Raw genomic sequence first — 23,576 nt, 5'->3', positions numbered from 1 at the left:
TAATGCAAACAGTGAACTCAGAAAATAATTCAGACAATTAGTCATCTTTCCTGATGGGGGCTGAGAGCCAGGCTTGGCTCCGGTGGAATAACTGGGGTGATTCATTCTGCTGAGGCTGTAGGGATGGGCTGGCTCAATATTGACAGAAAGGCTTGAAGGCACAGTTGCCCAACCCCGGAGACCCCCCACTCCACCCCGAGGACCCTCAGCCCACACCCCCCACCCCACCCCTTTCATGAACACCCCTTGATTCATGTATTCGCACAGCTGCCAGCTTCTCAGACCACCACCCCTGGCATAAAGGACCCTGTCCCTGAATGCAGGGACAGACTCCTAAAGCGTGCCTCCCACCATTGATCAACCAGGCCATAGACAGCAGAATCGAACTCAACCATACAGCGTCTGTCCGCAATGGTCTCCGACAGAATAGCAGAACACTCCCTGGCCAGGCTTTGGGCATGCCAGATATGCCTTCTCTGCCCCCATTTCACTGTGGTGAGAAAGTGGACCGGCCCCGCCCCAAGGCCCTTCTGGCCCCTCCCCTCTCAACACGCCCAGAGGAAAAACACGTCTTCGTCTTCAGAGACCCTGCTAGGACTATCTCTGCCACACTCTGGACTCATCACAAACTGGCTCAAGCACCATTTCCTTCTCCAAGCCCATCCCAGAACCCCTTCCACGGGGGACCACTTGAGCCTTTCCTTAAGATGGCTTCACCCAGAGAGGGCATCTTTTTCTAATTCACATAAAGGCAACTTAATGAGCTCACAACCGCTTTGTTAGGGTGCATCCACCATTTTGTGGACCCTCCCACCAGCTCCCCTGGCCTGGTGAGTCACTGAGTCACTCCCAGAGGTAACGGTGAGAAAACCCTCTGGAGGCTGATGCAGCACCAAGCAGAGGAGGAAACGGAAATCATTGGGAAGCCAGGACACAGGGATAGATTTAACCAAAAAAAAAAATTTATTGTACAATTACCCACCACTAGACAGGCCAGCTAGAGGGTGTCTCCACCTTCCCAATTTATTTTCAGCCCCGGAGGATGTCATTGTAGATCATGGCCAAGGCCCCCAGGAAGGTGACATATTCTTGGAAGTTCACCACCTGGTCCTTGTTGCGGTCCAGGTCGTCCATCAGTTTTGCAATTTCAGCATCCTGCAGCTTCTAACGTGTTAGAATGGGAAATCCAGACTCAATGGTTGTGAGACCTTGGGTTCTCTGCCTTTCCCCCTCCCAGGCAGCCCTCTCTCATACAAATGGCTCTGTGCTCACTTGTCACCAAAGATCCAAGCCCACTTTGGGTTCACTTGGCTTTACTTCTCCTCTGTTCCTCACTCAGGAGGAGTGAATACCAGGTTACGAGTTTCCCCAGCTCCTCGGGGGTGTGGACCAATGGTCCAGTAAGGCACATGGTCTAGGGCCCCAGAATGTGGGTAAGCCTATGTCATGCACCTGGCACCTCACCCTCTCCGGATCCTGCTTCTAAAGGGCAAGAGGTGGGGAGAGGGGGCCTGGGGAGGTTCACTCACCGCCCCAATGGTGAGCTCCTTCTGGATCAGCTCCTTCAGTTCACTCTTGCTCAGGGTGTTCTTGTCGCCCTCTTGACAGGAGTACTTGTGGAAGATGGTCACCAGGAGGCCAATAGCCTGATCCAGAGGGCACGCCATGGCTGAAGGCTGGGCTCAGAGCTGAGGGCAGAGAGGCTGGTCAACGCCCTGGGCAGCAGGGCCTTCTCACTCACCCATACCCCCCCAACTCCCTTTGACTACCCGTGCCAAACCACTAAGTGTCAGATGACATCAGGAGACAGCCCAGGGCTTGTAGGGGAGGGAGAGGGCAGAGTCTAGGGCCAAGAGGTGAGTGCCCTACAGAGGACCAGAGCAGAGGTGGTTCAAGAATTCTAAGGGACAAATAGGACCACAGCTGAGAACTCTCTTCCAGGGGTTCCAAGAAAAGTTGGGGAGTATGCTGTGAGTGAGGGTGGAGGCTGCACACCCAGCCCTACACACACACAGCCTCACAGGGACACACTCTGCGGCACGGACACACCCCGCGACACACTCTCCCAGCCCCAGAAGGGCCACTGCGGGGAGCCGCCCCACCGGATGCCTTAGCCCGGGGCCAGCCCGGCCGCTCCCGCCTCTCCCTGCCGGCCCCAGTCTGGATGCAGGCGGACTAACCCGGGGCGGGCCGGCCCCGAAGGACGGGGGCTGCCCTGCCTAGCGAGCACTCACCGCGGCTGCAGCGACGCGAGAAGGAGCGGCCGAGGGGGATGGCTGTGTGGCCAGCCCGCCAGCCTTATAGCGGCGCTTCCGGGAGGCCGGCCGCCCGCTGCCCGCCAGCGCCCCACCCTGCCCGCCCTTTACACAACGTCCCAGCCCCAAAACTTTCCACGCCTCCTGCCCCGGGGCTGTTCGGGGCTCCGCGGGGCGGGGGCGCCGAGGGGAGACGGCGGCCAGCCCGGTGACCTCGAGCTCCCTCCGAATCTCCAAAACTCAGTTTGCCCCCCATCGCGATGTGACAAGGCAAGGGGAGGAGGCGGAGAGCCGGGCAGTGTCAGAGTGTGTGTGTCTGTGTGTGTAGGGGGCAGGGGGTGGAGAAGGGTGCCCCTCCCCGGCGCCGGGGGGAACGGGGGCGAGCCCTAGATGAAGGACGGGGAGCAGCCAGTGGTCTACAGGATACGATTTAAAGGACGTCTAGGACACACATCCCCCCAGGGAAAATAAATTCCTACCACCACCCTCGATCCCTTCCCCCATCCCCCCACCTGAATTCCACCCGCAGCCTCTTGCCCATTAAAGTGCACACACACACCAGAGTCGAGCCCTGTAAGTGTCATTAGTTATTTACCCTCCAATGCAAAGTCTGTCAGATCCTCTCCTAAGAAAGGATTTTGATACGGGGAGGGAGGTGGGGAGAGCAGAAAGCCCTGGATCCCAGAGATGACGGTAGGGCTTGTTGCTGAGGGGGAAACGGAGGAGAGGGAAAGGGGGCCGGCATGGAGATCAAGGCCAGACTCCCCCTTCTTACCAGTGTCGTCAGGGGGGCCTCCTGTGAGCTGGTGACAAGTCAGAGTGGCCTGTCCACCACTGCCCTCGGGGACCGCATCCCAGCCACCCCCAGTGTCCTCACTCTCAAAGCACTTTCCCCCTTAGCTTTCTCTGCGCATTTGCAGCATTCGCTGGAGGCAAGCAAAAGCCTGGCCCCACTTCCTCATTTTACTGGAGGGCAAAACTAAGCCTGGATAAGATTAGTCACGTCCTCACTGAAGAACAGGAAGTGGGGTGGAAACCCAGAACCCGAACACCCAGAGGCTGCCCACCCACTTAAGGAGAAGCTCTGCCTGGTCCCACCCCACCCCCAGCCAAGGTGGACAAGAATGTTCCAAACCAGCCCTGGACACCTGGAATCAAAAATCTTTATTTCCTCTGCTGGAAGGGAAGGCTGAAGCAGGGTCCATCTGGGAGGGAGGGGAAGGCAAGGGGCCACGGAGGGTCTGTGAGAGGAGCTGCAGGGGCCAGGAGCCAGGCCCCAGTCATTGGTTGTCCGCCAGGAAGAAGTCGTTGTAGGCCACGCACAGCGTGGTCAGGAACACCGAGTACTCCTTTTTTTGTTGTTTTTTTGGGTTTTTTTTTTTTATAAATTTATTTATTCATTTATTTTTGGCTGCGTTGGGTCTTCATTGCTGTGCGCGGGCGTTCTCTAGTTGCGGTGAGCGGGGGCTACTCTTCGTTGTGGTGCGCGGGCTTCTTATTGCAGTGGCTCCTCTTGTTGCGGAGCACGGGCTCTAGGCGCGCAGGCTTCAGTAGTTGTGGCACATGGGCTCAGTAGTTGTGGCTCGCGGGCTCTAGAGTGCAGGCTCAATAGTTGTGGCGCCCAGGCTTAGTTGCTCCGCGGCATGTGGGATCTTCCCGGACCAGGATTCAAACCCGTGTCCCCTGCATTGGCAGGAGGATTCTTAACCACTGCGCCACCAGGGAAGTCTCCGAATACTGCTTGAAGTCCATCTCCTGGTCGCTGTGCTTGTCCAAGCTCTTCATCAGGTCATCGATGCTGCTCTCCTTCATCTTCTTCGAGGGCCCAGGTAGAGAGACAGGTCAGCCACCCCTCCCAGCCCTGCCCTGACCCCTGGGAAGGCAGCCTCAGGCTGATCCCCATCTGAGTCAGCAATGGAGCATCTCAACCCCCAGAGTCTCCCCCCAGGCCACACCCAGCACAGGGCGCCACCAAGCAGAGCTCAGTGACCTGACTCCTGAATCGGAATAAATTACAAGAGGAAGGCTAATGCAGCCCCCCTTCCCCTCGACACTTTCTACCACCCAAAGAAATAATAAGCTAGATTTCATACAACACCTAACAGAAACGGCTTGGTGACTATGTGGCACTAAGCGAGATCCAAGCCTTATTCCGTCCCTGCAGGACAGCTGTATGGAGCAAGTGCCTGGCACCCAGTCCTCTTCCTTGTCTGGTCCCCTGCCCAACCAGCCCAGCTCCACCAAGAGGATGGAGACAGTGCCCTCAGAGGGAACAGGAAGAAAATACAGACACATCCTGCCCTCTCCCCTTCACTGCCCTCACCTCCAGCTTTGCCACAGGAGACAGGACTTCGGGACATACAGAGATGGAAACAGACTCTCTGTGACGCCACCCTTGTCCCCAGTCTGGGCTCCTGTTATAGCCAGGCCCTCCCCAGGGCCTCTGTCCCCATGTAGTTAACCCTGCTGGACCCATGGCCCCTCCCTCTGCCCTCATTAACTCCAGAATGCAGAGAGCTTGGCAGGAAGGCCAGAGGGGAGGCCTGGTGACACCCACGGCTGCTTTGGTCCCCTGTCCACAGGGACGCACTAGGTAGAGCTTCTCTCTGGGGAGCCCCACTAGGGTTCAAGATGCGACAGGAGAGGTCCCCAGGCTGATTTTAAAGGAACGAAGGAGGTTGATACATGGGCCTGGGCTGGAATTCCAGCCTCTCACTAGCTGGGTGTCCACAGACAAGTCATATAACATATCTGAGCCTCAATTTTTTTTAACTGTAATAATAACATAATGACTACCTCAAAGGCCTTTCCCTTGTCAGTTGCCTCCCTCCCACCATCTCCATCTGGTAAGAATCAGTTCTTCCCCCTTCCAAACTGTGTTCACAAACTAGTAGAATGATCCTTTTGGTTCCTGTGTCAGCACCAGCTGAGAGCCCCAGACGTGCCAGGCACGTGGAGGAGAACCAGGCGGGGGCCCTGCCCTTGAGCTGTGCACAGCTGACCTGGACCCCTGAATCACCTCACCCACCCCCACTCCATCCCTCGCACAGTCTCCACAGCTGTGAGACCCCTGCCTCAACATGGAAGTTTCCTTGATCTCCTTCTCTAAACCTTCGTGCAGGCTGAGGTCCACCCTCCAGACACTGCCCTTCTCCGTTCCCAGTGAGACCTGACTCATCCCCAGGCGCGGCCCAAGATGGTCACCCTCTTCCTTGGGTCTCTGTCTGTACCCGTTGGCCATCCTGTCCTTGCTGAGACTAGTTGTACCCTGCGGGTAGGTGTGTATCGCCTCACGCTGGGCCTCCCACCTCATGCTGGGAAGCCCCCGGGGGTGGCATCAGTGCTTCCTCTTTTTTTCCCTCCCCTCCCCCACGGTGCCCACGGAGCCCTGGGACTCTGGGGTGCAGGGGAGGGACCGACACCTACCTCACCAAGACACAGGTCTTTCTTGATCAGCTCCTTCAGCTGCTTCCTACTCAGAGTCAGTTTGCTGCCCTCTCTCCCTGAATATTTATGGAAAGTGGTGACCATAGTGGTCAGAGCCTTCTCCAAAGAAGTCTCCAACATGTGTGTGCAGTTCTGGAGGCTGAAGGGAGAGGAAAAGATCCCATTGCCCAGGAAGCTGGACCTTCTGCTTCCCCCCATCACTAGCCCACCTCCAAGCCTCTCCCTCAAGGACCAGCTACTGGAAACCACGATGAGATCAAAATCTACCAAGTGGACCCCAGTGTCTCAGGACAGGTTGTAGTGAGAACCAAGGCAAACTTGGAACAGCCGGAGCAGTGAGACTGACCAGGCTGGAAGGAGGCTGCACGCTTTTCTGCTTAGGAGATGTTGAAAAAGGGGTCTAGGGACAGAGGGGTGACAAGATGGCCTCCCCAAAAGAAGAACTGGTGACGGATGGTGGAGCCAATGAAGGGTCAGGATTTTCTCCCTGCCCGATCCGTCTTGGGCACTCATTTTCCAGAGGCTGCCCACACCCAAGTCACCCTCCTTGGCCCGGGTCCCTGAATCACCTAATATAAGGGAGTGTCCCATTATAGAAGTGGGGCACAGGGCAAAGAGAGAGTCCAGGGGTTGGAGGAGGCTGGGGCTAGAACTGGAAGATAAGATCTCAACAGGAAGTCGGGGAGGGGTGCCAGGACTTGTCCAGCTGGTCACCAGCCTCTGGCCCAGAGAACTGTACATACAGACCAGCCACGAGGCAGTGAAGGGGGTGGGCCTATTGAAACCTCCAGAGTCATTCTGAGAGCTGGATCCAGAGGTTGGGTCTGAATGCGGCCCTCCAGTCCATCAGCACAGCCACACCCACCCAAGAGAAGAAGCAGCTGGAGCTCCTGTGACTCAGACTTGGAAACCACTTCCCCCTTAGGCAGGAAGGAGCCAACACCCAAGAACCTGGGGGCTACAGGTAAATCTGTGTTGAGTCCTGAGCAAGGAAAGGAGGAAGAAGCTGCTGCCTCTTACCTACAGACCAAAGCCCACCTGACGATTCTTGAACTGGACCTGAAATTCATCTCTTACCACCCCAAACCCTCAGCCTCTCCCCACTGCCAGGAGACTCAACCAGGACCACAGTGGAAGGTGAGGCCTCTGGGCATCTGCAGCAGCATCCTGGCTGGTTCTGATCCCCACCTCCACCCCCAGGGCCGCTTCTCAGGAAATCCCCATAGCCACGATTCCAAATACTCTGCCCTCTTCTCCCCAAACACATGCCCACTCATCGGGCCCGGCCTTCCTTGGTGGAGGTCACCAGAGCTAGTCACCCTCTGGCCTCATCGCCCAGCTTGCCCCACCATATAAATGAGCGGGGAGATGAGAAGGAAAGACTCACCAAGGAAGGAGAGAGCCAGAGAACTCACACAGCAGAAGCAGGCTCCCTCCCGCTGCTCTCTGACTTTAATTCCCTTACTCCAGTCCCCAGGAAACCAGGGGAGAGAGAAGGCCAATAAGAAGGGGCCGGAGACAAGGAGGCCCAGGTCAGAGCCTCCTGGGACACAGATGGGGAGAAACCCCCTCTGCCAATCTCACCTTCCTTGTTTCCAAACAGATGGGATGGGGGGCATACTGAGTTTACCATGGCACACACATCTTCAGTCCTGGAAGCTTTGTCTTCCCAACCAAAAATCAGAACTCACAATCTGGTGGGTCAGCAGCCAGGGTCCCTGGAAAGAAGATTCAGGAGGTACGGGACAAATGCAGAGTGTCCACCCATACCCTAGGCCACTCTCCACATTGGGGCCCTCCCACCCACTCCAAAAGCAGGACAGACATCTCAAGATGGGAATCAGTAGGGGAAGATGTTTCCTGCCAAAGGCATAGTCAAGGTCATTAGGAAGTATGGAGCCTAAGATTTTTTAAAGGCTTTTCAATGAATGATTTCTTCTAAGCCTCACTCATCACCACGGGAAAGAATTGTCAGAGGCTCTTGGAATGGAGAACTGAGAATCGGGGACTGAGGCGGAGATCAGGGAAGGATAGGGCTGGATGATGGGGTAGAGGCTGTGGACTGTGGGGAACAGGTTCAGGGTGCAGAAATGACCAGGGTGGGGATCAGGGAGAGTTGCCTGTATCCCAGGAGAGACTCAGATGTTGTTCTACCACCAACCAGTCCAAGTATGAGAACAGAATGGAGTTAGGGGCTTAGCACCTATTGCTGCTGCAGCCCCACCCTAGCCTGCCTGGATGCTCCCCGCTGGCCCCCACTCCACTCCCACCCCCCAGCTGCCAAGGTAGAGAGGCAGCAGGGACTGGTCGCTAAGCAACAGGGGTTTCCGAAGTTGGGAGTGATGCAGGAGGAGGCCCAGGGGAGGGCACTCCATGGAAGATGGGCAGACTGGGGCTGGGGGGGAGGGAGAAGGGGGAAGTGGCAAACTCTTTCCTGGATCAAAATTCTACCCAAGTCTCTGTAGTCACACTCTGAGGGAACATCTGAGTCACCTACCCCACTCCTCTGAAACTTGAGACAAAAACACAACGTGATGAGAAGGAAACGGGAAAGCTAGAAAAGTCAAGGGAACCAGACCTTCCCTGCCTCTGGACCTGCCCTCTACTCACCTCTTCCTTGAAGGTCCCTGTACCACCCAGGCATGACCTGGAAACTAACCACAGTCCCACCCATTGCAGGCTAGAACTGCTGGCCTTCAACCTAAGGAGAACTAATACCATGCCTGATATTTTCTGGGGGGGAAAAAAAATCTCAACTTCATTTATCAGATCCCTATGCCTGGAATTTTGTCTCCAAAACTATGGTCACCTCCCACCACCTCCCTCCCTCCCACCCCAGCCACTATCCTCCCCTCATCCCTCCCAAGATCCTTTGTCCTCCTCTGTTGGAGCATGACTGCTAACTGGTAATGAATCCCATCCTAGGGCCCCTGGGACAGAGATGGGAGTTAGGGAAGGAGGATTTTCTCATGCTGCGGCCAACAGCCTGCTCTTCCTCCACATCACCTCCCTGATCTGACTGTGGAATGGTAGGATTCATCCATCCCTGCGCTTTGAAGCCAGGGCACTGGAAGGGGTGGCAGGCAGGACCTGGGCCGTAAATGTCAGGACTGAGCCTTCCTCCCCATCCCACTCTGGCCTCACTACTTCCTCCCCATGACTCAGCCCTTTCCCCACCACCCCCAGGGCACCCACACTCCATTCCAGACCCCAACCAGGAGCAGATGTGATCTTCAATCCCATCCCAGCCTCAGTCAGAGGTCCTGCCAAGAGGCAAGGTTGGGGAGGTGGGATGGGTGAGTGCACTGGCTAAGATCCTACCGTTCCAAGCCTCTGGGGGTCCCTTTCCCTGCCTTCAGCTCCATCCAGAGTCAACTCTGTCCCCCACACATGTGCACAGTCACCCACATCCGTCTCCCACCTTCTCTGGTCTGCTCTCCACTTGCCACAAAACCGCAGCTCAACTCCCAGTGCCCCCAGAGTCTCAGACCATCAGCCTCATAGCTTTCAAGAATCTTTATTGAACTTGTTTAGTATCGTGCTCACATCTGGAGGAGCCAGTGCGAGGCGCTGTGCCCACCGCCAACAGGGAAGACCCCAGCTGGCAGGCCCCGGCCCCACATCTGAGGAGACTTCATTTCTTCCGGGGTTGCTTATCGGGGAAGCCTTCGAAGAACTCGTTGCACATCATGGCGATGCAGGACAAGAAGACGCAGTACTCCTGGAAGTCCACCTCGTTGTCCTTGTTGCTGTCCAGGTTGCTCATCAGCTTCTGGAATGCAGCTTCATCTGTCCTTTTCTGCGGGAAGAAGAGGCTGCAGGTAGAAACCAGAAGTCGGGGGGGCAGGGCGGGCGTGCGGGTGGCCAGAGCTAGGACTAGACCAGGTTTGCACCTCCAAATGGGAGCCCAGGAAGGCTTAGCCACTCCTTGGGGGGCCCAGCTTTGGACCTCTAGCCCTGGGGGCTAGGCTAGGGCTGGAGGAAGGCCACCCCTCAGACAAAGAAGTCTTGAGTACCTGGGTACAACTGGATAAAGGGGACCACAGCATCTTCTGCCAAGGTCATTTTAAGAATCCAGTTAGACAATGGTCATGAAAGCAATGTATAAACTGCATAAAGGTTGATACAGATGGCATCTGTGATTGCTCGGGGGAAGTCTGTAGGTGTATGAGGGTCTCCATAACTGTGTCTTCACATCCACAAGCCAAATGGAAAGTCAAAAATGGTTTGGGGTTGGGGGGATAAATTAGTAATATGGGATTAACAGATACACACTACTATATATAAAATAGATAAGCAACAAGGATTTACTGTATAACATAGGGAACTATATTCAAAATATTGTAATAACCTGTAATGGAAAAGAATCTGAAAAAATATATATGTGTATATATAACTGAATCACTTTGCTGTACACCTGAAACTAACACAACATTGTAAATTAACTACACTTCAATTTAAAAAAAAAAAAAAGAAGACACAATTTTCATACAATCGTAAAAAAAAAAATGGTTCATTGCTGTAGTGATGGCAAGTGTCGGAACGTCCTGGCTCACGGATCTCGGCTTTATACACTGACTACCTTGGGAAGTTACTTAGCCTCTCTGAGCTTCAGTTTACCTCCAGTTAAGTTGTGCAAAGCACCTGGCAGAGTCTGAGCCGTAGCCTACCGGCTCGTTCTCAGCCATCTTTCTGCAGAGAGCCAGGACGTGAGCAGCGGGTGCTCGCTGTGCTTGCACCCCACGCAGACAGAGCCAGCTCTCTGCCCCCACTTCCCCGTCTCAGCAAGATGGCTGATCGACTGCTATAGATGCCAGCTGTAGCCAATGCTTCGCAGAAAACAGGTGCTTCCCAAGCAGTATCACTCACCCCCAAGAAGCTGGGCAGCTCCCGGGTCAACAGCTCCTTTAGCTCAGACTTGTTGAGCTTGAACTTGTCACCCTCCTTGCCTGAGTACTTGTGGAAGGTGGACACCATCACATCGAGGGCCTTCTCCAGGGGGCACGCCATGGCGGCAGTCAGGATCTGGAGGCAGGGTCACAGAGACACCCAAATTTTCCCCATCCCACCCCCGGCTATGTATTCAGAATGCCCACCCTAATCCCATCCCTCGGGGAGCACTTGGTGAGACTCTGCTCCCACCATAGAGGCAGCCCAAAAAGTGGGGTTCGGCTCCTGGCAGGTGGGTGTACACAATGGGAAATCCGTGCTTGAGGCAGCGAACCCCTGCAGGGCCCGGGGCACAGGCTCTGGGTTTCAGGCAGCCAACTCCACAAGAGTGCTTTCTTCACCCCTCATTCGGTCCATTCACTCCCACGCTCAGTCCACAGCAGCCCCACCCCAGCCCATTCTTCTCCCTCCCAGCGTTGGGCTGGGCGAGGCTGCTGGAAGCCTGCCCAGGGCCCTGTAGCGGAAAAAAACAGTGGCCTAGCGCCTAGCTTGGGGAGGGGCAGGGTGAGGTGGCAGAGGCACAGATGCAGGAGGGATGGGGAGGCCACCCTCCCTTGGGCCAGGCTGCTGCGTGCAGGGCAGAGCCTCCTAGGACACAACCAGACAAAAGCCCGCAGTCGCCTTCTGCCTTCACTGTGCTTCCTACACCCTGTGAGTGTGCACGCACAGGCTAGGGCAACCCAGCAAACACAAGCCAACATGCATACCCACCAGTCACACGCACCCCAAAACATACTACAGCAACAACGCGTGCTAGCCCCAGCATCACAGGACGGCTCAGATAGCTCCCACCCAGCCACCTGCACACTTTTTGTTTTTTCTCTTGCATGCACACACACGTGCACGTGCACACACACACATCCCGCCCCAGAGCCTCCACATAGGAATCTCACATCTGGACCCCCTTAGCACACCTGGCCCCCACCAGCCTCCCCTTCTCCTGCCCCAGCCTCGGCCTGACACCCCTTGCACACCCCTTGCGTGCCAGTCAGGCGACCACAACTCACCAGGCCAAGAGAGGAGAAGTGCTGAGGAGAGAGGGTTGGAGAGAGAGGAAGAGTGGGGGAAGCCCAGCAGTCTGACCTATTTATACCCCTGGCCAGGCCCTGCCCATGGCAGGGGATGGGGGAGAGCGGGAGACAGCCCTCCTATCATGGGCCAATGTGGTAAACACTACGGGCCCCCTCCACCAGCCCAGCCTGGAAACCCAGCTTGACCTGCTGTGGGCAGGCACAGATGGACAATGGGAGAGCCCCAGTGGGCACAGGCAGGGGCCTCAGTGGGTGGGTGTGCGCAGCTCAGCTTGAGTTTTAGGGAGCTGGGGGAAGGGCAGGCTGTGCCCAGGGCGTGAGGGACAGGGAGGGAGTGGTCCCACTGGGCAGCCGGCATAGAGGAAAGGGGATTCAGGGGTGGTGGGTGACAGGTGGGAGGTTGTCCTGGAAAGGGGTTGCCCAGGGACACAGGGAGGGGACCCCAGATTCAGTGCTGGGGACAGCTCACACTACCCTTCTCCCCTCCTAAGGGGGCTTTCTACCATGCTGAGTGAGGCCCAGGACAGGAGCTGGGGGGTCTGGGGGGGAGGAACAGGCTAACACCCAAAGGAGGCGTTGGGACCCCCACAGACACATCCGTGGAGAAGGGACCACTCCTGAGGGAGTGATGGAATGGGGAGGGGGTGTCAGGCCTCGGGTCTCAGAGATGGACTGAAGGGACGAAGAGCACATGGGAAAGAGGAGGGTGTCAGGAGAGGGATTTAGGGGGCGTCAGGAATGAAGAGGGCAGGTTGCGGTGGAAAGTTAGCCGTGATACGGCACAGAATGGGGGAGGCAGGGGTCAGGAGAACCTCTCAGGGTAGGGTATGGACTCAGGGATTGAGGGAGGGTCAGGAGAGGGGGTGTGAAGCCCCTCGGGTGGCTGTGGCTTCAGGGAGGGGGTCGGCCTGCAGGTCTCCCCTTCCCCCTCCAATGTAGGGCATTCCCTACATCAGGGAGAAACACCCTAGTCGGACCTCAGACACCCTAATCCTATTAGCACTGCACTCTGGGCTCCCACAGCCCCAGGCAGGGAACAGACCCACCCCCTCCACTACGGCCCTCCCCTCCCCTCAGAACGTCCTGTCCAGTGGACTGAGTTCTGTCCCTTCTCACCCTCCTTGACAGCCCAAGGGAGCTTCTTTTTTTAAAAAACAATATTTGTTTACTTATTTATTTATTTAGGCTGCGCCGGGTCTTAGTTGCGGCACGCAGGATCTAGTTTCCCGACCAGGGATCAAACCTAGGGCCCCTGCATTGGGGGTGCAGAGTCTTAACCATTGGACCACCAAGGAAGTCCCCAAGGGAGCTTCTCCTTCAGAGACCCCCCAGAGAGAGAGAGAGACCCCCACACACACCAGCCTCCCATGGACATTGTCCCCGTGTTGATCCCCCCGCCTCCTGCAGGACGTTAAGACCATTTCATTTCCGCGAGGTCTGAAACTGCCCTCAGCCTCCTGTCCTCCAGTGGAAAAGGCCAGAGGGGAGTGAAGCCTCAGTGGGACTCTGTTCCCAGGCCCCAGCTGTCCTCTCAGAAGAACCAAACCGAGCCAAGTGATGCCAGTTCTTTATTAGGAGCAAAATAGGCCCTTTCCCACTGTGGTCTCCTTCCCGCACACGCTCTGCTGGGCCTTGACGGCCTTCGTCCATCATGGGCCACAGTGGGGAGGCAGCGGCTGGCTGTCCTACAGGTCACTAGCTGTGATCCCGGGGAAGGTCCCCTCACGTCTCCTGGACTCATGGGTAAAAGGGGTTAACATACCAGGGGCAAACCTGGGAGATTCTAGATGGAGGGGACAAGGGAGGGGGGAGGGGGGAGAGCTGACATGCCCAGGATGACCTCAGGGCAGAGATGGAGCAGGTCCGGAGCAGACCCAGACCCCTACCCTCCGATGGCAGCCCTGCCCATCACTGGGAGCAGTGGGGGTCCAGGGCGCCGTCCTTGAAGTACCCATGGCAGTAGGTGCAGAGGCAGGCAAGCAGGCACCTGTACTCCACAAAGTCCACCTCGCAATCCTTGATGGCGTCCAGGACACCCATGAACTTATTGTGGTCACGCTCCCAAAGCTCTGTCTGTGCAGGGCGGGGATGGCAGGGTGAGGAGGGCAGAACAGCCTGGTGCTCACAGCCCGCTTCCCTCCCTCCCCTCCTGGGGGTGTCCCAGCCATCCCAACTCACACCCCTCTGGGGGCCAGCCTCAGCCTCCCTGTTCTGATCATTCACCGGTGTCAATCCCCCTCCCAAATCCTCTTTCCCAGATCATTTACAGAGCACCTACTACTTGCTACTGAGTGCCAACCCTGTGTCAGGGGTTCTTCACAGAGCTCTCACTCAGTCCTCCCGACAGCTGGGCCAGGCAGCCCTTGAGATGATCATCCTCCCACTTTACAGATGAGGAAACTGAGATTCCTGCTGTGCCCGTCCCCCTCCCAGCATCCCCTCCCCGCAGTCTAGCTTCCACCCCCTTGCTGTCCGACGCTCAGAGCTCGTCTCCAGGTGTCTCTTTGCAGAATCCGAGCAGTGCTTCCCATGTGGGCTCACCCCAGGTGCTCACGGGGGTCCAGGTGGGCAGCTCCTTCTCTAGTAGTTCCTTGAGCTCTGCCTGGCAGAGCTTTACTTGTCTCCACAGGGCCCTGGAAATTCCCAGAAGGTGCACACAATAGCAACCACCGCCTGCTCCAGAGGCGCCATCCTCACTGTCACAGAAGAGCAAGGGTGTGACTCATGGCAGAGGCCGAGTCAGACCCCCTGCTCAACTCTGCCCTCCGTGCGTCCCAGGGAATGCACCCAGACCTGACTTAATCCCCTGCAGCCTTCCCACCCCACAATCTCCCCCTCCTCTGAGCAGCCCTCCCTGACTACACCAGCCCCTCCTCATTTATTTCCCGACTGCCTCCCTATTTCTGGACAGAGACCTCATTTGCCCAACATCACTGCAAACTCCTCAGGGAGAGGTGCCCACCCTTTACCTGCACCCTGTACACTGGGGGTCCCTGAGGACTCCCTGATTCTCTCCACCTTTTCTCATCTGACGCCCAGTCCAGCTCTGTAGCACCCTCTGAGACACAGCCCCCCTGGCCCTAGAAGCCTCCTCCCCCTCAGGACCCCAGAGCTCCTGCACAAGGGAGCACCCTTGCGCCATGCTCCCGGCCTCAGGCCCTTGGCGGAGCTGGACCTTCTCAGGGAGAGTCAGGTCTCAGAAGAACCTGCACCGCCTCACCACCACCCCATCACCACCCCTCCTGCGCTGAACTCAGGGAAGCTGCAACCAAAGGAAAATCTTCCGCGATGCTCTATGCCTCTGACTAGCTGTGCAGTGGAAGATGAGCCATTTACCCTGTCTGGTCTCAGGTGCCTTATCTGTAAAATAGGGTTAATCCCACCTCACAGGCCTAGTCAGGGACCTGAACCAGTTGGTCTCTGGAGACAGCGAGCTCAGGTATGTACCAAACTGTAATCTGCTCTCCCTGAGGCCATCCCCCTGACCTCTGGGGCTCTTGAGACAGAAGGCTCTGCAGAGGGGTACCCCATTCTGTTAGAGGGGAAGCCCTTCCCAGAATTGCTCACCCACTCCCATTCCACGGGCCCCTCCCACCGCCCTTCTGAGAGATGCCTCCAGCCTGGAAAAATCCTAAGGCAGCCAGGAAGGCATGTGTTGTTTCCATGTGAGCCCAGTGACTCACTTCTGGTTCCCCCAGGGGACAGGAGTCCTGCAGCACGAGGCAGCCTGGGCCAAGGCTCTCTCCCTAATGATTTGCTCTCTGCCAGGCCCTGTAGATGGTCAGGGTTGTGGGGGAAGAAGAATGGGGTTAAGTGCTGCCTGGGGTCTAACACTTTGTGACAGCCCAGGATTGGAGTAGGGTTCCGGGTTCCCAGGAGAGGAAAGGGCCATGATCGCAGGGAATAGGGAACCTCAGAGGGGCCGAGCTGCCCTTCTGGGTTCCTGCCAGCCCGCCTGGCGCCACCACTGTTGCTTTGTCAGAAGCTCGGTGCCTGGAGACTGGAGGGAATCCTCTCTTCCCCACAGCCCTGGCCCATCTCAACCCGTTGGCAGGAATGAAAGCTGTGGGAGAAGGGGGAGCTAACTGAGGGCCACAGCAGCACTTTAACCCCATCGCCCCGACCCCTCCGCCAGACCTCAGCTCTGCACACGCCCTAAACCCAGGTTCCCCAACAGCCCCTCACTGCACAAGGGACCCCCTGAACCCATCATATCTGACTTCCTTCACCTCATCAGTCCCTGCTGTGGTCATCCCTCTGCCCCCAAGCCCAGACCCTGGGCCAGGAGACAGACCTGGAGCTGCTGGACACCCAACCCAGGGCAGGACCTAAGCAGCCGGCACTCACCACAGGTGTTGGCGTTTCTGCTGGAGGAGCCTAGAGACAGGGCATCCCTATTTGTAGCCTCCCAAGGAAGGAAGGGAGCAATTATGGGGGGCCCAAGTAGGTCAAGCTGACGATACCCCCAGGGGCTCCCCTGCCTCCTTCCCTGGCAACCCCTATTACAGGCCCCACCGGCCCACCTTGCCATGCACCCATCAAAGGCCCCGTTGGGGCTGCAGACACCACCACCTCGTCATTTTCCCTCTGCCCTCCCCCAGAGCTGGGATCCGGGCACAGCCTCCTACCCATCTCCTTCCAGGTGGTTAGAGAAGACAGGTCATTCATCACAGCCATCCCCTATCTCTTCACCCTGAAAAGGCACCCCGGAAGAAGACAAAGTGGGGACACACTTTCGCCTCACCCCCAGAGAATCCCTCTGCCAGAGGGGATCTTGGCGTGCCCCTGGTTAAGCCCCCTCATTTACGGTGAGAGCACTGAGCCTGTGAGACACCCCCTCGCTGCCTGATCTCCAGATCGATGGTCCTTGGATGCTTTGGGCTGAGAACGGCTTGCTTCCCTGGGTAGATCACCAGTAGGATGTCTTTGAGACCTGGGAGGAAGGTGTGTTGCTCCTAGGGGCGCTTCCAGAAGTCTAGGCTGTGTTCTCCTGGTGCCCCCTCCTCCTCCCCTAGTTCAGACTCACACCAGGGTGGCCTGGAGCTTGAGCTCCTAAGGCCTGTTTCCTGTCCTCCCTGGCTCCATTCAGCACCAAGGCCAAGTTCCTTGCACTCCCGTGGGGTGGGGGTAGATTTCCTCTGGTTTCTGGCTTAAGCGTGTAGCCCTTTGGGGTCCCAGCGTTATGTGGGGTGTCCCCCTTGCCTCCCCTCCTCAAGCGAGCCCTTCCTCGCTCCACACTCTGTCAAAGCCAAAGGTCACTTTGGCTCAGTTTGGCCGATGCCCTCAGGGCGTGAGGGGCCCCAGTGCCCCACTCACTTCCTGGAGTCTGCTTTCGCTAAAATTCTGATCCCATTCCTTAAAGCCTTGTGAGCTCTTCAACGCTTTGAAAAAGATGTTTTTATTCTATCCAGCACTTTTTGTTTTTTTTTTAGCCGGAGCTGGCACAGGCCACCATGTTGCCAGAAATGGAAATCTCTTCATATCACTCCTCCCTCCCTCATCCCTGGGCCTGAGAGACCCCTCCCCATTTCACAGAAAGAGATCCCAAGACCCAGAAGAGTGTGGGAAGGGGAAGAGGAGTCAACCCCCAGGCCTCTGAAGAAGCCCTAGTACTTGTGGGGCAGCCAGAGAGCTCATGACACCTTGGCCTCATCCCAGGCTCCCTGCACCCGAACCTCAACTGTGCCATCAGTTCCCCGAAGACTCAGCCCCTGTGGGGGAGGGGAGCGAGCAGTGGGGAGGGCAGGGAAGGGAGGGCTGTGATTAACCCTGTTTTACAGGCAAGGAATTTTGGGGAGTAGGGGACAGAAGCAGGGGCCAGAGTGGACCAGCAATTAATTCAGTTCTAGGTCAAGCTCTTGTTCCCACCTGTGACATCCCATCTCTGCCAACAGCCACCTCCCTTAAGCAGGTCGCCTCACCTCTCTGGGCCTCATTTTCCTCATCTGCCAATGACCAAGGAGAATAATGGTCATCACTTCATAGGACTGCTGTGAGGCTTAAAGGACTTTCTATGTACCAAGCTCATAGATAAATAGTGCCGGCACATGGTAAGGGCATAAATGTTAACTGAGAGGTAGGTAACTTGCCCAAGTCACACAACTAATTTGTGGCAGGGTGAGAGCCATTCATTTTTCATGTGAATATTTAGAGGCACCTGTCCTAAGCATTGGAGGTACAGCCATAAACAAAACAGACAAAAGCCCAGCTCTGTGGAGAGGACCATCTAATGCACAAAACAGACAGTAACAAATAAATAAATGTATGATAGACCAGCGACATAAATGCTAGGAAGAACAAGAAAGCAGGGCTAAGGGGAAAAACTGGTGGTGGGGCCTGGGGTACTTTACATGGATGGTCAGGGAAGAGCTGGGCAGCCTGCTTCCAGCCTGAGTCCTTATCCCCCAGCCTTTCATGTTTCCAAGCCTGGCCACGCCTCTCTGGGATGCCTCACCTTTGTTTGCCCACTGGGAGAGGCTCCGACTGAGGTGGGGGGCAGGGAAGGCAGGAGCTCACCCAGGGAGGCAACAGCTGAGGGGCGGGTGGGTGGACGGAGAGGTCTGGGTGCAGGCGCTTTGGGGCTGGAGGACCGTCGTGGGAAGAACCCTTACTGGACCCTCACTCCAAGATCCACCACCCTCTTGCCCCCACCTCGAGCATGTCCTTTACCTTGTTTGGGCCTTAATTTTTTGCCTCCAAAATGGATTTGGAAGATTCCTACCCTGAGACTCCAATGTGAAAGTGCTTTGTATCACCTGCTGGTCCGGTGGACGGTGTCAGGGCAGAGGTCTCGGAGTCTAACTCAACAACCACACGCTAAGTTCCCTCGATGGGGGCAGCAGGGAGAGAACCAGGCCTTCCCCCCCCCGCCCCGCCCCCAGGTCATTTTGTCCAGCCTTCTGCATCCCCACAGGCTAGGGGCAGAGCTGCAGCCTTTCTCATCTTGCTTTCCCAAGTTGTTCTTACAGGGATTGGAATCTTCCTGCCCTGCTGGGGGTTCTTCCCCAGCATCTACCCTGAATCCCCCAAATGCACGTGACACTAGCCGCCCCTCCGAGGCCCAGACAGGAAGCGTCCTCCTCCTTTCCCACCCTCTGCTGTCCACACTGTCCACTTGATTCTCTACCTGGGAGTGGAGCCCAACACCCTTGGCCTCTCACCCGAGCTGCCCCACTGTAGATGTGAAGCTGACCACAGAGAAGTGTGCCCCAAGTGGAAGGTAAGGGTCTCTCCCCCACGGGAGCAGCATGAGGGAGGGAGGGTGGGAGCAGATGCTCTCTGACCCGGCAGGACTGTCCCTCTCTCTCTCGTCCTCTCTCCCTGCCTCTGTCCCCCACTATCACCACCATCACCTTACAAAAGCCTCTGGGAAACCACCTTGCGCCATGAAAGTCAGTGTCTGGTTCTGCACCTCAGGGAGAAATAAGATGAAGTGTCCTAGAGCTCCTGGACATTCATGTGCTTGTGCCAAAAGGACCTGGGCTCGAGGGACAGGGTGACACCACCCCAAACTCATAGCCCCATGGGGGTCAATGAACCTCGTCACACTGATTCATCTCCTTTCTCATCATCTGAGCCCAAGGTAGGGAGAGTGTGGGAGCAGGTATTTGATTACTGAAGCTGGAGCCAGGGAGGCCTTTGCTACAGAATTAGGGGATGGGGGTGGGGAGAGGATCTGAATTGGGATCAAGGAGAGCCTGTGGGGCTTAGACCTACAGGCTCTCCTTGGTCTTTTGAGGACCAAGTCAATGCCTGACTGCCCATTTCCATGATGGGAGCACTGAGTTAGACGGGAGCCCAAGTGACCTAAAGATGGCAGCATGGGGAGCCCTATTTCAGTCATTCCCCTGCCCCAGATCCACCTTTGCCTTCAGTCTCTCTTTTCTTGGAGGGTCAATAGATTGCAGGGATAGACCCAAAAGAACAGAGAGCAAAGTGACAGTAGGACACTATGGGAGGTGATATATGGGTCCCTGAGGCTCTCCTCCCTGCCGCAATTCCAGGAGGAAGTGAGAGAGAATCTGGCCAGCGGGCCTTTGAACAGCACCATTTTCTGGACCCTCCTCGTCTCTGCCCCAGCAGGGAGATTTGCAGGAAGGGGCAGGATGAGGGAAGATTATTGAGACCAGCTAAGAAAGTCACGTGTTTGTTAGTCTGTCAAATATACAGAACAAAATTAGTCCCATCCGGTGCCTAGCCAGCCGGGGAAAGCTCCAGAGGCAGCCAGCCGAGGCCAGTATCCACCAGCCAGAACAGCCCCAGAACCTGGAACTGAGCCCCAGCAGAAGCCGGGTTCCACTGTGAGCAAACAGACTCCAGTCGTGCAATCACCAGCAAGTGGACCCACTTCCCCGTGGATTCAGGATTGAGACACCAAGAGCGTCTAGACTCTGCCCAGCCAGGTCCCCTTCATCTCCAAGGCTTTGGAGGAAGGGAGGGAAGGCCCAGGCTGCCACCCCGTGTCCCATAGGGATGAGGTCCTTTCTTACAACCTGGGTCAAGTCCCAACACTACTCATTTAACCTCTCCCAGCCCCTATTTCCTCCTCTGTGAAATGCAGAAACTAATAACACATCCCTCATCCAAGTGCTATGAGGATTCAATGAGATGATGCTAGAACAGGCCTAGCAGAGAGCCTGGCCGGAGGGCATGCTCCGTGAATGGCAGATGCTGCTTCCTCTCGGTTTCCTTATCTGTAAAAAGGACCTAATGATAGCTCTTTTGAGGGTTACCATGAGGCTGAAGTGACAGTGAGCATGAAAGAAGCTTTGGGAACTGCTGTGGAAATGTTAATTACCATTATGATGAGTCCCTGACCTATATTCACCGGCTCCTTTTCCTATAGGATATTAGGAAAGTGGGCTTCTCTCTTTTCATTGCTAGGGCCTGCCCAGCCTTGCCTCATCAGCCCCAGACGTGCAGTTAGAACAGTGAGAATAAGCAGTGTGTCCCAGAACCTTCTCACTCCTTTCTGTCTTTGGGGAGCTCTTTTCTGAGCTACTCTGTAAGCAGTTCCCAAGTATCAGAGCTTCCCAGGGAAGTAAGAAAAGTAAGAAAACAATTCAGAAAAATATTGTCTATTGCTTGTCTGCTATCCATCCCCCGCTTCCTTATTATTAAAACCCTTCTTCTTTTCTTTCAAAGTGTCAACATGCCCAGCTAAAAATACTTGGTCACAGCTAGGACTAGCCATATTACATAGTTAAGGCCAAAGAGATGTAAGTAGAAATCTTTGGAAACAGTATTTCTTGCATAATAAGAAGGCAAAGTCTCTTGAGGGAAAGCTTTCTGCACCCTACACTTCCTCTGTCTCTTAACCTGGAACATGGACAGTGAGACCTGGAGGTAGAGCAGCCATCTTGTGATCATGAAGCAACATGCATAAGGGAAAAAGCATACATGCTGTAGATTACAGAGCAAAAAAATCGGTGTCATATGACATCTCTGAGCCCCTGAACCAACCTTGAACTAACCCTGAACTGCCTGTCTCAGATGTCTTGTTATGTAAGACAATTAAAGCCACTGTTAGGTGATCTGCAACTCAAAACTTAATAAATTCATAAAGCGGAGTCTTCAAACAAAAGAATCTAAAATGTGGAATTGACCAAGTGGAGGAGGGAAGACAGTGAGATATGAGGACCCAATATGTGCAGGCTGAAAGTCAAGGACATTTGTTATGAAATGACAAAATATTTAGTCAAATTGTCCCCTGATGTATCTTGGGATGCAGACCAAATGGAAACCTAGGTGTAGTGATAGAGGAAGTGGTAGGAAAAGCTTAGAAAATCAGCATGAGTTGGCTCCATGAATCTTTCATCAAAGACCTGAAAGACAAAGAGGCTTCTATTACAAAAACCTAAAGCAGGTGTTACTGGCTTTGGGACAAAGCCATGGGTGAAGGCTAGAAGGATCTCAAGAAGATTGCTAGTAATAATTTGAAGGGCAGTGAGGAAATTGTTACTGGAGACTGAAGAAAAGGCAACCCCTATTATGTAGTGGTGGAATGTCTGGAAACACTATTATCCATGGTAACGTGGAAAATAGAAAGATTACATAATGAACTCATGGATTGGCTAAGGAGATTTTTGGACAGAATACTGAAAATGCCAATTGGCTTCTTCTGGCTGCCTATGGTAAAATATTAGAAGAAAGAGATGAACTAAAGAAGGACCTCTTCAATTCTGAGTAGAATTTAGAGGAAATATAGAGGGCCCAGGACACTCTTTCCAGGCAGCAAATGGCTCTCAAAGTAATAAATGGCCTCAGGGCAAAGACCAAATCCATGGCCCTGCCAACAAAAAGGGCCTCAGGGGTAAGATAAAGTCAAAGATGAGATCTTTCATGGAAACTTCAAAAAAATTAAAGGGCAATTCTCAGATCTCAGATAAACAACACGGCTTCTAGGGACTTCCCTGGTGGCGCAGTGGTTAAGAATCTGCTTGCCAGTGCAGGGGCACACAGGTTCAATCCCTGGTCTGGATTGCTCCACATGCCGCGGAGCAACTAAGCCTGTGCACTACAACTACTGAGCCCGCACGCCCTACAGCTCATGCGTCGGAACTACTGAGCCCGTGTGCTGCAATTACTGAAGCCCGCATGCCTAGAGCCCGTGCTCCACAACAAGGGAAGCCACTGCAAAGAGAAGCCCGTGCACCGCAACGAAGAGTAGCCCGCACTAGCCACAACTAGAGAAAGCCCATGCACAGCAACGAAGACCCAACGCAGCCAAAAACAAAAACAAACAAAAAACACCAATAAGGCTTCTAATAATTTTAGCAGTGTGTCTCTTTCAGGCAAGAGGGCCTTTAAGAATCATAAGGGAATTTTCTAACAGTTCTCTAACTCTAAGGTACAGAGGGCCAGTCTCAAAGAAATTTGTAAATATGTTTTTTTGTCTAATTAAGTGAATTATAAGTTGGTACACAGGAAGCCCACAACATTTTTAAAGGCATTATATCATCTTGGACTGAAAGGGATAGAGACAGTTCAAAACAAAAGAAGCTTTGAGTCTTTAACTGAGCCAAGCCAGGTGACAGGGCATCACTGAGCAATTAAAATATTGCTTTTAAATTAAAAGCAATTAAAATTTTTTGTCAACAAGCAAAAAATGTTTACTGAGTATAAAACTAAAAAAGGTAGAGAGTCCTCCTGGGCCCAAGAGACCCACGGCGGGAACCACGAGCTGTACATCAGGACCGGGCTGGGGAGCCCTGGAAGAAGTCGTTGCACATGATAGTGACGAGGGCCAGGGAGAGAGCGTACTCCTGGAAGTCCACCTCCTGGTTCCTGTTCTTATCCAGATCACCGGTCATCCTCTTCAGGCCCTCCTCATCCACCTTCTTCTGAAAGTGAGAGACAGTAGGGTTATCACCAGGCTGCTCTCCCGGGTCAGAGCCCAGCTCTCCCTCCACACCGGGCAGCCAGCTATGTGGTGGGCAGGGAGCCCCTGGGAGCCACTAGGAGGCCGGGTGAGTGAGGACAGAGAGAAGTGCATCAGTGGGCATCTCCGGCGCCCCCTGCTGGGAGTGGGGAGCACGTCAGGCATTCCCTAAGCACAGGATCTGCTGTACTCCCCACAGGAGCCCAGCAAGGTGGGCACTACCCCCAGCTTGCTGAGGAGGAAACTAAAGCTTTCTGAAGCCACCACCACTCCCTATGACCAGAAAAGTGAATTCAAAAAAGGCGAACTCTTTTTCATACCAGACAAAATGAAACCAAATTAGAAAAGTGTGACCAAAACAATTTTTTTAAAGAGAGAAGGACATGCCTCATACGTTCAAAGCCTGAGACCTGACTTTGGGATTATCCAGGAGTCGGCAAGGGAAGGGTGAGGGGCAAGTTGAGAGTTGACGGCATTCCTCTGCAAAATATCTCAGGGTGCGTGTCTTAGCTG

General features: G+C 55.0%; 4 protein-coding genes across 6 annotated transcripts; all 4 read right to left on the bottom strand.

Moving 5' to 3' along the window:
- Nucleotides 1-940: 940 nt before the first annotated feature.
- On the bottom strand, nucleotides 941-3,155 carry S100A6 (S100 calcium binding protein A6). 2 transcript variants are annotated; one of them, XM_082392142.1, is made up of 3 exons: nucleotides 3,031-3,155; nucleotides 1,530-1,688; nucleotides 941-1,164 (listed from the first exon to the last, which is right to left on the bottom strand). In XM_082392142.1, the coding sequence occupies exons 2-3, from the start codon at nucleotides 1,665-1,667 to the stop codon at nucleotides 1,030-1,032; spliced, it is 273 nt and encodes a 90-aa protein (XP_082248268.1). In that variant the 5' UTR covers nucleotides 1,668-1,688; nucleotides 3,031-3,155; the 3' UTR covers nucleotides 941-1,029. The 2 variants fall into 2 exon arrangements, with proteins under 2 accessions (XP_082248268.1, XP_082248267.1); XM_082392141.1 differs by lacking the exon at nucleotides 3,031-3,155 and adding an exon at nucleotides 2,235-2,357.
- A 133-nt stretch (nucleotides 3,156-3,288) lies between these two features.
- S100A5 (S100 calcium binding protein A5) lies at nucleotides 3,289-9,106 on the bottom strand. 2 transcript variants are annotated; one of them, XM_082392060.1, is made up of 3 exons: nucleotides 5,682-9,106; nucleotides 3,996-4,070; nucleotides 3,289-3,604 (listed from the first exon to the last, which is right to left on the bottom strand). In XM_082392060.1, exons 1-3 carry the CDS (start codon nucleotides 5,898-5,900, stop codon nucleotides 3,536-3,538), a joined length of 363 nt encoding a protein of 120 aa, XP_082248186.1. In that variant the 5' UTR covers nucleotides 5,901-9,106; the 3' UTR covers nucleotides 3,289-3,535. The 2 variants fall into 2 exon arrangements, with proteins under 2 accessions (XP_082248186.1, XP_082248185.1); XM_082392059.1 differs by having other exon boundaries at nucleotides 3,289-4,070.
- Nucleotides 9,107-9,203: 97 nt separating this feature from the next.
- S100A4 (S100 calcium binding protein A4) lies at nucleotides 9,204-11,871 on the bottom strand. Its single transcript, XM_082392129.1, has 3 exons — nucleotides 11,660-11,871; nucleotides 10,572-10,727; nucleotides 9,204-9,501 (listed from the first exon to the last, which is right to left on the bottom strand). The coding sequence occupies exons 2-3, from the start codon at nucleotides 10,710-10,712 to the stop codon at nucleotides 9,337-9,339; spliced, it is 306 nt and encodes a 101-aa protein (XP_082248255.1). The 5' UTR covers nucleotides 10,713-10,727; nucleotides 11,660-11,871; the 3' UTR covers nucleotides 9,204-9,336.
- A 1,363-nt stretch (nucleotides 11,872-13,234) lies between these two features.
- On the bottom strand, nucleotides 13,235-22,876 carry S100A3 (S100 calcium binding protein A3). Its single transcript, XM_082392062.1, is given in 4 exon segments — nucleotides 13,235-13,756; nucleotides 14,238-14,299; nucleotides 14,302-14,379; nucleotides 16,312-22,876. Coding segments are annotated over 4 exon segments (354 nt in total). The 5' UTR covers nucleotides 16,361-22,876; the 3' UTR covers nucleotides 13,235-13,591.
- Nucleotides 22,877-23,576: the final 700 nt, after the last annotated feature.

Source organism: Balaenoptera borealis (genome assembly GCF_965194805.1).
Source record: "Balaenoptera borealis genome assembly, chromosome: 1".
NCBI classification, from domain to species: Eukaryota; Metazoa; Chordata; class Mammalia; order Artiodactyla; family Balaenopteridae; genus Balaenoptera; species Balaenoptera borealis.
This window is presented reverse-complemented; position numbering and strand designations above follow the sequence as displayed.

What these genes read in the sequence shown, in the direction of transcription:
- S100A6 (XM_082392142.1), bottom strand. Translation starts at nt 1,667, where the DNA reads ATGGCGTGCCCTCTGGATCAGGCTATTGGCCTCCTGGTGACCATCTTC. An exon ending in AGGAGCTCACCATTGGGGCG is followed by an intron (nt 1,165 to 1,529) that starts GTGAGTGAACCT and finishes CTAACACGTTAG; the next exon opens with AAGCTGCAGGATGCTGAAAT.
- S100A5 (XM_082392059.1), bottom strand. Translation starts at nt 5,900, where the DNA reads ATGGGGGGAAGCAGAAGGTCCAGCTTCCTGGGCAATGGGATCTTTTCC. An exon ending in AAGACCTGTGTCTTGGTGAG is followed by an intron (nt 4,071 to 5,681) that starts GTAGGTGTCGGT and finishes GGGCCCTCGAAG; the next exon opens with AAGATGAAGGAGAGCAGCAT.
- S100A4 (XM_082392129.1), bottom strand. Translation starts at nt 10,712, where the DNA reads ATGGCGTGCCCCCTGGAGAAGGCCCTCGATGTGATGGTGTCCACCTTC. An exon ending in AGCTGCCCAGCTTCTTGGGG is followed by an intron (nt 9,502 to 10,571) that starts GTGAGTGATACT and finishes TTCTTCCCGCAG; the next exon opens with AAAAGGACAGATGAAGCTGC.